Below are 13,130 nucleotides of genomic sequence, written 5' to 3' on the forward strand. Positions count from 1 at the left end.
TGCTTTCTGAATTGGACTTGCCTGGCTGCCCTCTGCTGAGTCTGCCGCTGGCTTCGTGCTGCTTCTGGGACCCGTCAGGTTCTCTTCATTTGGGCTAATGCTGCTGCTTGTTGTTTTCTCCACCCCCACCCCCCACCCCTATTCCCAGCGCCTTTGCAACCCTGGAGGAGGAGGCTTGCACGGAGCTGGTCCCCTACCTCAGCTTCATCCTGGACACCCTGGTCTTTGCCTTTGGGAAATACCAGCACAAGAACCTGCTGATCCTGTACGATGCAATTGGCACTCTCGCCGATTCCGTGGGACACCACCTGAACCAGCCGGTATGTGCCGCCTACGCCCTCCAGCCGACTGACTGCCGGGGCGCCGGTGCTACCGTGCCGCTGCAGCCCCCTTCCCCCACACAGCGGGACGGTAATACAGCACCATGGCCGCTTTCCCCTGGTGCCTGCTGACCCCTCCATTCCTTGCCCTTACACACTTGCTGCTGCCGAGGGGCTAGCATTGACGTGGGTGGAGTGAGTACCAGTAGCTGCGCAGTGCAGCGCTTTCTTGTCAGCAGCCGCTGCGGCTGCGTTACCAGGTTCCCTTGGTGCCTTCTCCACGCAGCTCCGCACCCAGGAACAATGACGAAGGAAGAACATTTGAATCCTGAAGCAGTGTGGGGACTGTTTTTTGGCTTTGAGAGTGCTGGGGAGGGATGGTGGAGTGGTTAGCACGCTAGCCTGGGGCGTGGGGACCTGGGTTCCATTCCTAACTCCGCCACAGACTTCCCATGAGATCTTGGGCAAGTCACTTAGCCTCTCCGTGCCTCAGTTCCCCAACTATAAAATGCGGATGAGCACAGCCCTACAGAGTGCGATGTACTCAGATCGGATGGTGATGCGGGGGTGGGGAGGGTATATATAAAAGTATCCATGCTAGACCGTAGTGTAACCCCCACCCGTGATAACACTGGTCTGTTTTCCTGCCTCCCTCCTGTAGGAGTATATCCAGAAGCTGATGCCCCCTCTGATCCAGAAGTGGAATGAACTGAAGGATGAGGACAAGGATCTCTTCCCTCTGTTAGAAGTGAGTGACTGTGAGAAACGGGCGGGAGAGAGCATGCTGGGAGATAGGGTTGTGTATCATGGTCTCCCATCTTCAGCAGCAGCTGATGCCTGAGTTGTTGTTGTGGTGGCATAGCCGGGGGAGAGGTGGGATCGGAAGGATACAGACCTGTGTGAGATCAGGATGAAAGGAGGGGTTGGGTCTGACGGACCCCTCTAAACGTCCTCTCTGAGGTGTCATGTGTCTCTCTCCAGTGCTTGTCGTCTGTAGCAACCGCTCTCCAGAGTGGCTTCCTTCCGTACTGTGAACCCGTCTACCAGCGCTGCGTGACGCTGGTGCAGAAAACGCTGGCACAGGCCATGGTAAGTGCTGGACTCCTTGCGGCAGGTGAGATGAGATCTTGAGCCATTGTCCTTCGTCTTCCACTAGTGTCTGGGAGCATCGAGCATTGGAGAGGGAGAGCTCAGTGGTTTGAGCATGGGCCTGCTGAACCCAGGGTTGTGAGTTCAATCCTTGAGGGGGCCACTTAGGGATCTGGGGCAAAAAATCAGTACTTGGTCCTGCTAGTGAAGGCAGCGGGCTGGACTCGACCTTTCGGGGTCCCTTCCAGTTCTGTGAGATAAGTATATCTTTATATATTATTGAGTGCAGGCAGCGCCCTGTTGTCGGGAGCCGTTGGGACACCCACTAAGAGCCGAGCCTGTCACAAAGCGCCTGGGATTGAAATAGACAAGACAAAGGACGCATCTTTCTCCCCGATTTACAGATGGGACCAGGGAGGGGGAGTGACGTGCTCAGCTGGGAATTGAATCTGGGTCTCCTGAGCACGAATCCAGTGCCGTAGCCACAAGCACAGCACGTAGGGCTCCGAGCTGAGGGTGTTTCAGGGGTGGGGGGTTCCCCTCGGTAAAAGACTTTGCCTTTAACCCCTCTCCCGATCAGATGTACAATCAGCAACCGGACCAGTACGAGGCCCCCGACAAAGACTTCATGATCGTGGCCCTGGATCTGCTGAGCGGCTTGGCGGAGGGCTTAGGGTGCCACGTGGAGCAGCTGGTGGCCAGAAGCAACATCATGACGCTGCTCTTCCAGTGCATGCAGGTGAGCCGGCTCCGGACGCTGGGTGAACAGCTGACCCTGGGCTGACTCTCTCCCAGTCTAACCCTTCGCTGTTGCTCCGTGCAGGACACCATGCCGGAGGTTCGGCAGAGCTCCTTCGCTCTCCTGGGAGACCTCACCAAAGCCTGCTTCATGCACGTCAAGCCCTGTATCGGTAGGTCCCTGCGCCGATCCCTCACTTCGCTGCTGTGGTCATGGGGGCCCGCTTGCCTCTGGAAGTGATGGAGAAGTGGGTCGGGCAGAGCTCTTGCTATGACCGTCAAAGTATTCATACTGTCTGATCCAGAGCGAACAGCAGAGAGAGGAGCGGGGCTGGGACATGGGAGACGCTGGGTTCAATCCCAGCTCTGGCACAGGTTTCCTGTATGACTTCGGGCAAGTCATTAAATAGCTTACGGGCCTCAGTTTTCCCTTCTGTAAAATGGGGGTGAGGAGCCTTTCCTTTGTCCAGCCTGCGAGCTCTGGGGGGGCAGGGATGGTCTCACTCTGTATTTGGGTAGCTCCAGGCACCGTGAGGCCCCAGTCTCAGGTAGGGGCTCCAGCCAGTACCACGTGGAGGAAGAACTGGCTTGTCTGTGTAGGCCTCTTCATACCGTGCTGGTCCCGAGAAGAACCAGAGACTCCATGAAGCCAACCAAGGGCTTTGCTGCTGCTACTGACTTTACCTAGGAAGTGCCCAGATACTACGGTGATGGGTGGGGCAGTACAACACCTTAGATGGTATGTGCCCCACCTGCAGCCTCTACAGCGCTAACCCTGTGTCCTTCCTCTTCCTCTCTGCTCAGCTGAGTTCATGCCCATCCTGGGCACCAACCTGAACCCGGAGTTCATCTCGGTGTGCAATAACGCGACCTGGGCCATTGGGGAGATCTGCATGCAGATGGGTAAGCGTGCCGAGAACCGGCCAGGCTGGCACTGGCCTCTGCTGCTCTCTCCCTCCCATGCCAGGGCTGTTAGAGACGATCGCGCTGCGTCGACGAGAGGGTCGTGACCAGCACAAATCCTCGGGGGAGAGGTGGTGAGCGCTAGGGGTGTCTAGTGCCTCGGAGTTAGAACCGGCAGGTGTTGGGGCTGGGTGGGCTGCGCTGATCTTCATGAGCCGGGGGCGCTGGTGGGAGCTGCATCGCAGCTTGCTTTGGTTACAGTAACGCCGGCGTTTGGTGGTAGATCAGTCCTCGCACCACAGAGAGGTGGAGATCCCACCTCGTGCAATGGGTCGGGGCTCTGGCATTGTGTGTGCAGCGTGGGGAGGGGGGCTGAAGTCAGGACTCCTGGGTTCTACTCCTAGTCTAGGCCTTGTCTAGTCTGCCACTCTTTGATCTCGGACATTTCCTTATCCGTGCCTCAGTTTCCCCGTCTACAGTGGCGCTAATCCCGATCTGCCTCTCAGAGGGGCTGTGAATGAATATTCATTCACTGAGATCCACCCTAGGGGGAAGCGTAATGAGCCACCTCAAAGATGGAGCTGACAGTCCTCTCCTTCCCGGCAGGGGCGGAAATGCAGCCGTACGTCCAGATGGTCCTGAACAACCTCGTGGAGATTATCAACCGGCCAAACACCCCCAAAACGCTGCTGGAGAACACAGGTGAGTTGGGGACCCCTAGCATGTCACCCCCAACCTCTGGCTCTGCGCATGTGAGGGACTGCAGTGATTGGAGGGAATCCCGCTCCCAAGAGCGAAACTGGCTTGGACGCCGGTGGGAACAGGGTCTGGCCAGGGAGACACCGATTTGCCATCGGCTGGAAATGTGTCTAAATGGGAGTCAATAGGGGGGATGTGGAGGAGCTGCACTCCCTGCTGCCACCCTTAAATGGGGGGTGGGGCTGCTGGCCTGTCCCCCAGCACAGAATCCCACCCAAGCACCTGTTCTTAAAGGGGCTCTGCCCTGCAGCAGCTGGTCCCTGGGCCTTTTAGGGGGTAGAGCCACTTCCTACAGGTGGTTTCCCTGCGTTAGGGACCTTGAGCCTGGTGAAAGAAACCAGTTGACAGCCAAAATCTACAGGTACAGTCCTGACAGCAGCAGCTTCCCAAACACCAGCTCCTGCCTCTGGGCACCCGCTGCGCCCTGGAGGGCATCCACTGGCTGAGATGGGAGGTCGCTCTTTGGCCGTCCAGTTCTCTGTTTCACTGCTGAGGCTGGCAGCAAAACGGGGCAGCTACGAAGTGGGTGGAGGAACTGGACCAGTGCTGCCAAATGGCTTATCAGCTCGCTTGGCCGGACCTGACCTGGCCGCTCGAGAGGGGAAAGGCGTTTCGCTCTCCCAGTCCCCTAGTTGCTTCTCTTGGCGTGTGCCGCATCCTCCGGACGTACTCGCTGCTCAGATCCGTCATGGGATTGTCTCTCTTCCAGCCATCACCATCGGACGCCTGGGTTACGTTTGCCCTCAAGAGGTCGCGCCGATGCTACAGCAGTTTATCAGACCCTGGTTAGTGAAACCGCAGTGGGAGAGGGGGAAATAGAGCGTTTGGTAGAGAACAGGGGTTTGGCTGAAGGGCTCGTGGCTGCTGCCTGGGGGGAGATGGTCTGTTCCAAGGGGCAGCACGGCCTGACGGACATCGTGGCAAGAAGCTTCCAGTGGCCCCGGCTCCTCTGCCAGGCTCTTTGCACCAGTGCATTCTGGGACCCTAAAGCCCCAAGCCCATACTGCCCAGTGCAGTTGTGGGAGTGGGGTTTTTTTGGTAACTTCCAGATGAGACCCTGCCCGTAGGATGGAGCTGGGTGAACTGGGGCAGCACTCATGCCTGTCTGTGCTTGAAATGGGGATTCAATGGGACCTGAATCAAGGACCCTGCTCTGCCACTGACTTCCTCTGACCTTAGACAAGTCACCCAGTGTCTCTGCCTCGGTTTCCCCATCTGGACAATGTCACTGCCCTGTCTCAGTTGTGAGGATAAACAGGGTTCTCAGATACTACAGCAACTGGGGCCATGAAACTACCTGACATAGCACTTGACGTATCCAGACCTGGGCCTGCTCTGTGGGGGCGTGACATTTACCTGCCATCTGTGCGGGCTGTGTATTGCATGACTCTGTATCTCAGTGTGGATGGAGCTTCACCCTCCATCTTCTCGGGGGGGGGGGATTTGCCAGACTTCAGAAATAATTTCAGGCCCCACCCCACCCCCCACTCCCTGTGGTGCTCTTTCCTGAGTCTCAGGATCAGGTGCTCCTTGCACACAACAGCTTCTCAAAAGGGTTTGGTGAAACTCAATGCGCCATCCCACACCAGAGAGAGGTTCTACGTACCTGAGCAAGCTTCTTTCCTGGGGGGGCCACCACAGATGTCCTGCATTTCTCTGACTAAATTAGTCCCCTGAGCAAAGGGAATAGAACCCGGGGCTTGTTTCCATAAACAAAGGCTGGGAACAGGAGCAACAGAGTCCTTCCCCAGGGAGCCTGCAGCTCCGATTTCTCTAGAGATAAGCTCTGCCTCATCTGCAGTGCAGCGCTGGGTACGTTTAATAGGGACTCCACCCACCCCCGGCTGGGATCTTACAGGAGTTTTGGGGGGAGTTGGACTCCAGCTAGTTCAGTGTCCTGTTTAAAAAGTACCCCCCACCCCGGTGGGTTTTTAATCTGGTAATGCTGCAGTGTGCTGACAAGGATGCCAGTGCTCAGCGTAACTGCATGAACTGCAGCGTAACAGGTGGGCCCCAGCAGGCGAGTGAGGCCAAGTATAGAATCACAGAATTTCAGGTTGGAAGGGACCTCAGGACGTATCTAGTCCAACCCCCCCCATCTCAAAGCAGGACCAGTCCCCTCTTCTCAAAGCAGGACCAATCCCCAGACAGATTTTTGCCCCAGATCCCTAAATGGCCCCCTCAAGGATTGAACTCACAACCCTGGGTTTAGCAGGCCAATGCTCAAACCACTGAACGATCCCTCCCCCCTCAAACCGCTGAACGATCTCCCCCTGCCCAACACAGAGCTGGCTTTCAGCGACCCAGGAAAAAAAGGGCCTGAGTTATCGCAGTATCTGAAACCTCAGATGAGTTGCTGAGAGGGGAAGGAGGCAGGATGGGCCAATGGAGAGGTACTGGACTGGGCGTTTGGGTTCTAATCCCAACGCTGCCATTGAGCCTGGGGGAGATCCATTTGTCAAGCATCTAGCGACAGAAGGATGAGAAGCTAATACTGGCATGGGGGTGTCTCTGCACTAACACCAGGGATCCCCAGGTCCTAATTCTACTATACTAGGGAGTAACTTAGCTCTGGTTCTTGGGCTCGACTGCCATGGGCTCATCTACCTCGCTGTGGTTGCACCAGTGCACTGGCATTGCTGGATGTGCAGCTGTTCAGCCCAATGGTCCCCCTCCCTGCTGACTGCCCAGCCCCTCCGGCACTGATTGTGGGCTGTGCTCTGCCTTCCAGGTGTACGTCTCTGCGGAACATCCGTGATAACGAAGAGAAGGACTCTGCCTTCCGCGGCATCTGCATGATGATCGGGGTGAATCCCGGCGGAGTCGTGCAGGTAACAGCGCTTCAGCCGTTCTCTAGGGCTGTGTGGTGGCCAGCTGGATCTCCCTCCACACAACCCCCACGGCCGCAGGACTGTCACCCTGCACTGGAGCATTAGTGTCTGCACTGACTCCAGGAGTGGGGGCCTGACAGTCACCCACCCCGCTCCCCATAGCACAGTGTCCCCTAGTGCTGCAGTGGGGTATTGGGGTCTGTACTGATTTCAAGGGGAGAGTCGTTCCCTGCACTGAGTCTCCGACCCTGCAGCATAGTGCCCTGCAGAGCCGCACGGTGGGGTAGCACCGACTGAAGGAAGAGTGCCCCCTCCCAAGCCTCTCCCTGCAACAGCCTGGGATTTGCCTTGTTAAGCCCTGACCCTGCTTTGCTTGTGATATCAGACAGGTGTCGCGTCACACCATAAACCCAGCTCTTTAATCTAGCGGGAAAAGGCCTAATGAGCCAATGGCCGGAAGCTGCATCTAGAAAAATTCAGACTAGAAATAGGGGTGATTTTTTTAACGGTAGAGTAATTAACCACTGGAGCAACTTACCTAGAGGCCTGGTGGATTTTCCATTATTCGTGGTCTTCAAGTCAAGGCTGGTATTCGAGTGGAATTGGTGCCGCTGTCGTTAAGGTTGAGCAGCACTTTAAAAAGAGAGTCTCCCTGCGAAGATTTGCTGTAGCTCCTCCAGAAGCGCTGGGCTCGCTACGGGAATTGCTGGGGGAGGTTCCCTGGCCTCTGTTCTGCAGGGAATCAGACTGGATCGAAAGGTCCTGCCTGGCCTTAACATGGGACTCTTGATTCACGCTGCGCTGGGGTCTGGGTCGGCTCTTTCCCAAGCGCCTTTATCCTGTTCCAGGACTTTATTTTCTTCTGCGATGCTGTTGCTTCGTGGGTGAGCCCTAAGGATGACCTGAGGGACATGTTTTATAAGGTAAGTTGCACGTAAGGGGGGGTGGGGTGGGGCATGAGAGACCTCACACAGCTGAGCCCTCAGTCCAGTTATGGATCAACTATGCAGACCAATACCGGGGGGGGAGGGGCGGCGGCGCGGTGGCTCTTTCTGAGCTTTTGAGTGGTGAGGGGCTTCCTTGTCATCGCAAGCAGATGAATTGATGGGCCTGGTCTCTAGCTCCATTTATTCGCTGACTGAGAGGGAGCGCTGTGCAATGGCTGGAGCTGGGGAGATCAGGACTCCTGGGTTCTTTTCTTGGCTTTGGGCGGGGAATGGGGTCTTTCCAGCTCTGCCGCTTCAGCGCTCTGGGCCTCCGTTTCCCCATCTATAAACTGGGGATCTCATCTCCTGTAGGGTGGTGGTGAGGCTTGGTGTGTATTGTAACGCTCAGAGGCCTCCGTCTGCCGTGTGACACTGTCATCGTGTCAGTTGTGCGGGCGATAAGCATTACCAAACACTGGCAGCTTCTGGGCCCCATTGAGCACGTCAGGCAGCCCTTGGAGCTTGGAACCACCAGCGTTGGCTGGATTTGTTGTTTGGCCGTAACAGCACGAATCCCTGCAGCTGTTGGGTTAGTGTCAGCGGATCGCAGCGCTGGCCCGTCTGTAGCGCCCAAGTGGAAGAGTCCACCTCTTCCCTCTGCAGCGCACGGAGCGTGGGGGGAGCTGTTCATCTTCCTCTAACTCCCAGGATTCTCGCAGTAACAGGGCTGTAGGCATAGCCACGCGCCTGTATTTCCACCTCCCCTGCCCACGCACGAGCTTGGGCACTCCCATCTCGCTGCTCTTCCTCCTCAGATTCTTCATGGCTTCAAAGACCAAGTCGGCGAGGAGAACTGGCAGCAGTTCTCTGAGCAGTTCCCGCCTCTGCTGAAGGAGAGGCTAGCTGCGTTCTACGGGGTCTAGGCAACGCAGAGAAACCAAACTAGGTGAGTTTGGAAACGGGGGACCGTGGCGTTCTGATGGATCAGCCAGTGGGGGGGGGGGCGTAGACTTTTAGCTCCCATTCTCCTGGGCTAAAACCACTCATTGCCCCTCTTTCTGTCCCCCCGCAAATAGGGTTCAAGTGTTACCGTGGTGAGAAGTTGATGATGGAGAGAAGAGAGATTAGGTGGGAAGGCAGGCGGGTGAAGGGTATGGAGCTCAGGGCTGGGAGCTGGCAGTCCCCTGGGTCTGCCGCTGACGCAACGTATCCTTGGACAGGTCACTTCCTCTCTGTACCTCAGTTTCTCCATCTGTAGTGGAAGCGCGATGTCTCCCTCGTTGGGGCAGAGGGTGGAGCTTATGGTGATTTATGTGGGGAGAGGGATAGCTCAGTGGTTTGAGCATTGGCCTGCTAAACCCAGGGTTGTGAGTTCAATCCTTGAGGGGGCCACTTAGGGATCTGGGGCAAAAATCAGTACTTGGTCCTGCTAGTGAAGGCAGGGGGCTGGACTTGATGACCTTTCAAGGTCCTTTCCAGTTCTAGGAGACTGGTATATCTCCTATTATTATTATTATTATTAAGATCCTTGGGCAAAATGTCAGTTTCTAATGGTCAGAAGAGTAGAACTGGTGAAAAGCAAACCAGACGTTTAGTGTCCGGGAAGTGTGGAGAGGCAGTGTTGTCTGAGTGGCAGAATGGGATTCAGGACTCCTGATTCAAGTTTCCACCCTGTGAAACGAGGACAATTACCTCAACTTTCCTCTCAGAGGTGCTGAGGTCTTTGAGCAAAACAGGTGTGAAGTGTAAAAAAATGGTGAGCCCTGAGGCAGCACACTCAGGAAGACTCAGCAGCCCAGACGCTCAATCTGTTTGCCCGCCCTTAACATGCGGGCAAAGAGACAAAGGTCAATTTAAACACAGATTTAGGAGCCTGACTTTAGTCACTTAAATAAAAATGGCCTGATCCTTGTGGACCGTTAGCTTCCATTGAAGCTGGGGATTCCTGGGTGCTAAGAATCAGGTCTCTCATTTATAATGCACCCAAGCTTTAAAACTTGGGCCTAAATATTTCTCTTCTCCTCCCGCAAAAAACCTCTGACCTGGAACAAAGAGTTTTGACAAGTAAAGTCAGCAGATGGAAAGTTTGCAAAGCTGATTGATGCCCCAAAGCAGGGGAATATGAAGTCAGCCTGATTGGCCCTTTGTGTTTTGCCTTCAAAACATCAGGGCTTATCAAATCTCTTGTCTTAATTTTGCTGGAGGACTCCTTGGCTGTCTAGGTTGTGGCTTGTGAGGTCTGTCTGCCCGCCAGCTGAGGTGTTGGATTTTTAACCATGTTGGTTGGACATTTGAGTTATCATGACAAGTTTCAGCCAACCTGGATACAAATCTCATCCTCCTCTGCATCACATGTGGTGCTATAACCTGCTAGTTTTCCCATTGCCAGAGTCTTCCAGAAAAAGCAGGGCAGATAAGACTTGTGTGTAATAATGACGGCAGCTATTCTGAGTCCCTTTCAGAGGGCTTCATTTGACGTGTGTGTCTGTGTAACCTCGACTAACTGGTGCCCTCTCTCTCGTCTCTCCTCCAGGTTCCTGTATGTGCTGGGAGGGTTACTGGGAACTCGTCCACAGGTGTTGCAGAGCCCTGTTAATGGGGGGTTAGGGAGGAAGGGAGGAGCATTGTGGGACATAAAATGACTTCCCTCCCATCTCCTGAAATTTAAAGGGGGGGGACCGCCGAGATCAATTCAAACAAGCAACCAGGGGATCTCAGCGATTGGGAAAAGGGGCTCTTTCCTCCTTTTTCAGGGGTCATCTCTGGTAGATGGGGATGGGGTGGGGGTTGGCCGTGGGCCGAAATAGGGGAGCGATCTTAAACTGCAACACTTCCTGAGAAGGGGATCTAACTAGGGCCATAATAGCAAAGGACTAGCTAATAATAATAATAATAATTTTAAAAAAATCATTTAAAGGCTAGGTTTTAAAAACAAAGATACGAATAAAAAGCTAAAATTGGATAAAAAGTTCTAATGGTTTAAAAATCTAGCTGTTGAGAACGGAAGGGTTAAACTATAATAAACACAAGGTTATACTACTGTATAAATAGTACCAGTCACCGGTGTTTGAGATCAGCTTTTCCTCACCTCTTCCAGACTGCATGGTGACAGAAGTAGACTAGCAATCCTGTGAGTAGCCCATAATTAAGTGTAATCGTTTTTCATCTAGAAACTTAAAACAGCAAGAAAAAAAACCTTTTCTGAAATAGTTTCCATGGCAGCGTTTACTGAACGCACTGCACAAAAAAAACCCCAACCCGTAAGGACCTCCTGAGCCGAGATCCAGTCGATTTCTTTTGTGAAGGGGGCCTTGTAATAAATACCGTCGGAGAAGCATGTTTTTTATAAAAAACAAAACAAAAAAAATCAAAATACACAGTGCAGTGAATTCTCTTAATCTGTCCTTCAGCTACAGACAGAGGGAGGTGAAAGTGACTATGGTGGGATTGTAAATGATGCAGTTGTATCATGCAGAGGGGAGACATCCCGTCTTCACCTGGTTTATAGCGCACCTGATCAGGGAGACATGTACTGCACTCGGTCCCAAGTAACATCATTCATTACGGTTAATTACGCTTTCTGTCTTAATGGAGTTTATGCCACATCTGCCACTTCAGTTTACAAAATAAGAGAGGGCAGTCAAGATAGTGGAGCACCGAGGGGATGGAAGTGTAGCTTTGTGTCGGCAACAGTCAGATTTCTTTTTAAGACGAGTCCATAAATTCTGCTACATGTTCAGTTGGAGTCTTGACAAGACTCCCATGAATTTTAGTCCCCCGTTTATTTTTTTTTAAAAAATGAATAAATCAGGGGTTGGTTATGCTGAAAGTTTTTGACTTGATGTAACCACAGCTTTTTAACTGTAAATGAGGTAATGTGCTGTGAAAGCATCATTTAACAGCCTCGGTGTTTTTTGACTTGCCACTAGTCAGAAGGCAGCTGTATGGGGGGGGGAAAGAAAGGGGAACACTTAATCCTTTAAAGGTGCAAGAATAACTGGGGGCAGGGGGTGCTGCCAGTTGTCGGGAAGTGTCTGAGTCTGCTTGATCTGTCTGTAATCAACTGAGCTGTGGGATGAAGAGAAATCATTTCCCAAAGTGACATGCACCAAGGGAAATTCCAGTTCTCCTGAGAAGAGCGCGCCGCTGGGACACTGATTTTCTCCAAGTGCAGGATGGGGAGAACTCTTCACCAACTCCTTCCTGGATTTCTGTTTTCTGACTCCTTTTTTAAAAAAACTGAAAGTCACTCAGGTGACAGCAGGACAAACCTGTGGTTGAACTGTGGAAAGTCTGACCCTTCTCGAGGCTGCAGCTGCACCTGTTGCAAAAGTACCTTGCAGTGAGGAACCCACTGTCTCCTTTTGGCTGACAATGTCATGCAGGGTGCGGGGAACCATTTACTAAAGCAGCAGTTGGTCACTCTAGGATCAGTCATGCTGCACCTGTGTCTATTGAAAGGCTTTGTTTGTGGGATCACTCAGTAACTTAAGCTTCACTGATCCTTTCCCTTCATCCTCCCTCGTTATTTTTCAGCATTTCGTTTTCCTCCTTTTTCTATTTTTTTTAAACTTTTAACGCCCTCCAAGTTTTTGCACTGGAGTTCACCGGGTAAACATACCAATAGGCCTTCACACCACAAAATTTTGAGCCTGGCAGCCTGGCTGGCTTAGTGTCCACTGTTGCTTTCACTGGCTGGCATAGCCCCTAGCCTTGCTCCCACCAATCTCTCCCGCTGAAGATCTTGAGTGGTGGGGAGAGACTCAAGCAGCATTCAGCCCTGAGTGCATCTCTACCTTAGAGGAAGGAAGGGATGGGGAACTAAACAGATACATTCCTTCGATTCAGCCTCCTTTTTTATTTTTATTTTTTATTGGTATAAGACTTGAGCAGGTCTCTGGGAAACTATCAGATGTTTTTCTCTTTTGCATTTTGATGCTTCATTTTAAAGCATTTCCTTTCCCTCCATTCCTCCTCCAGAGTGGGATGAAACATGGATTTCCATTAGAGCAGGGTTCTGGTGTGATCTTTTTAAATGCATGAATGAGAACTATACTGCTAAGTAAAGTGGCATCCCAGCTTGCTATATACATACATATATATAACAGTTTTTTTTTAAAAAGTGTTTAAGTTCCCAAAGTGTAGGAAGACAAAAGAAGGCTGTGAACTCTTTTCTCGGACAGTGAAGTTTAAGCTACTTGACCTGACTGCCTCTTGACATTTTTTTTTGTATAAGTGCTTCTAGTTTCTGCCTCCTGTTTTGTTAATCCTGGATTTGTATATTTGTAAATGTGCTGTACTGTTTCCTATGGTGACAGTGTACCTAGTGTTGAAGCCGCTGCTTGCACCTTGCTGAAATGAGATTTTTCTCATTTTATGTATAATTTTGTCAACTAAACAAAAAACAAGCAAATTTCATGTGACTCCAGTCTACAGCCCTGTCTAGGCTCACTGTTTTTTTCTGATGTAAATATTGGGTTTGTAAACTTTGCCATTCTCTCTCCCCCATTTACTTGTTCGGGGTGCTCCCTCAGTCCCTTATCTCCATGCTGTATGTTGATACA

General features: G+C 52.5%; 1 protein-coding gene across 1 annotated transcript in view; it reads left to right on the forward strand.

The window, feature by feature from the left end:
* The window catches only part of TNPO2 (transportin 2), a 28,054-nt gene extending 16,698 nt beyond the window's left edge, over window positions 1-11,356 (forward strand). Inside the window, exons 14-25 of the mRNA XM_039514162.1 lie at window positions 149-320; window positions 982-1,068; window positions 1,302-1,409; window positions 1,990-2,148; window positions 2,233-2,320; window positions 2,952-3,050; window positions 3,657-3,752; window positions 4,519-4,594; window positions 6,541-6,640; window positions 7,489-7,563; window positions 8,382-8,512; window positions 10,100-11,356. Coding sequence (XP_039370096.1) covers window positions 149-320; window positions 982-1,068; window positions 1,302-1,409; window positions 1,990-2,148; window positions 2,233-2,320; window positions 2,952-3,050; window positions 3,657-3,752; window positions 4,519-4,594; window positions 6,541-6,640; window positions 7,489-7,563; window positions 8,382-8,489 — 1,168 coding nt within the window. The 3' untranslated portion in view covers window positions 8,490-8,512; window positions 10,100-11,356. The remainder of the gene's footprint in view (window positions 1-148; window positions 321-981; window positions 1,069-1,301; window positions 1,410-1,989; window positions 2,149-2,232; window positions 2,321-2,951; window positions 3,051-3,656; window positions 3,753-4,518; window positions 4,595-6,540; window positions 6,641-7,488; window positions 7,564-8,381; window positions 8,513-10,099) is intronic.
* The last annotated feature ends 1,774 nt before the right edge of the window (window positions 11,357-13,130 follow it).

The sequence above is a fragment of the Mauremys reevesii genome, linkage group 25 (genome assembly GCF_016161935.1).
Source record: "Mauremys reevesii isolate NIE-2019 linkage group 25, ASM1616193v1, whole genome shotgun sequence".
NCBI classification, from domain to species: Eukaryota; Metazoa; Chordata; order Testudines; family Geoemydidae; genus Mauremys; species Mauremys reevesii.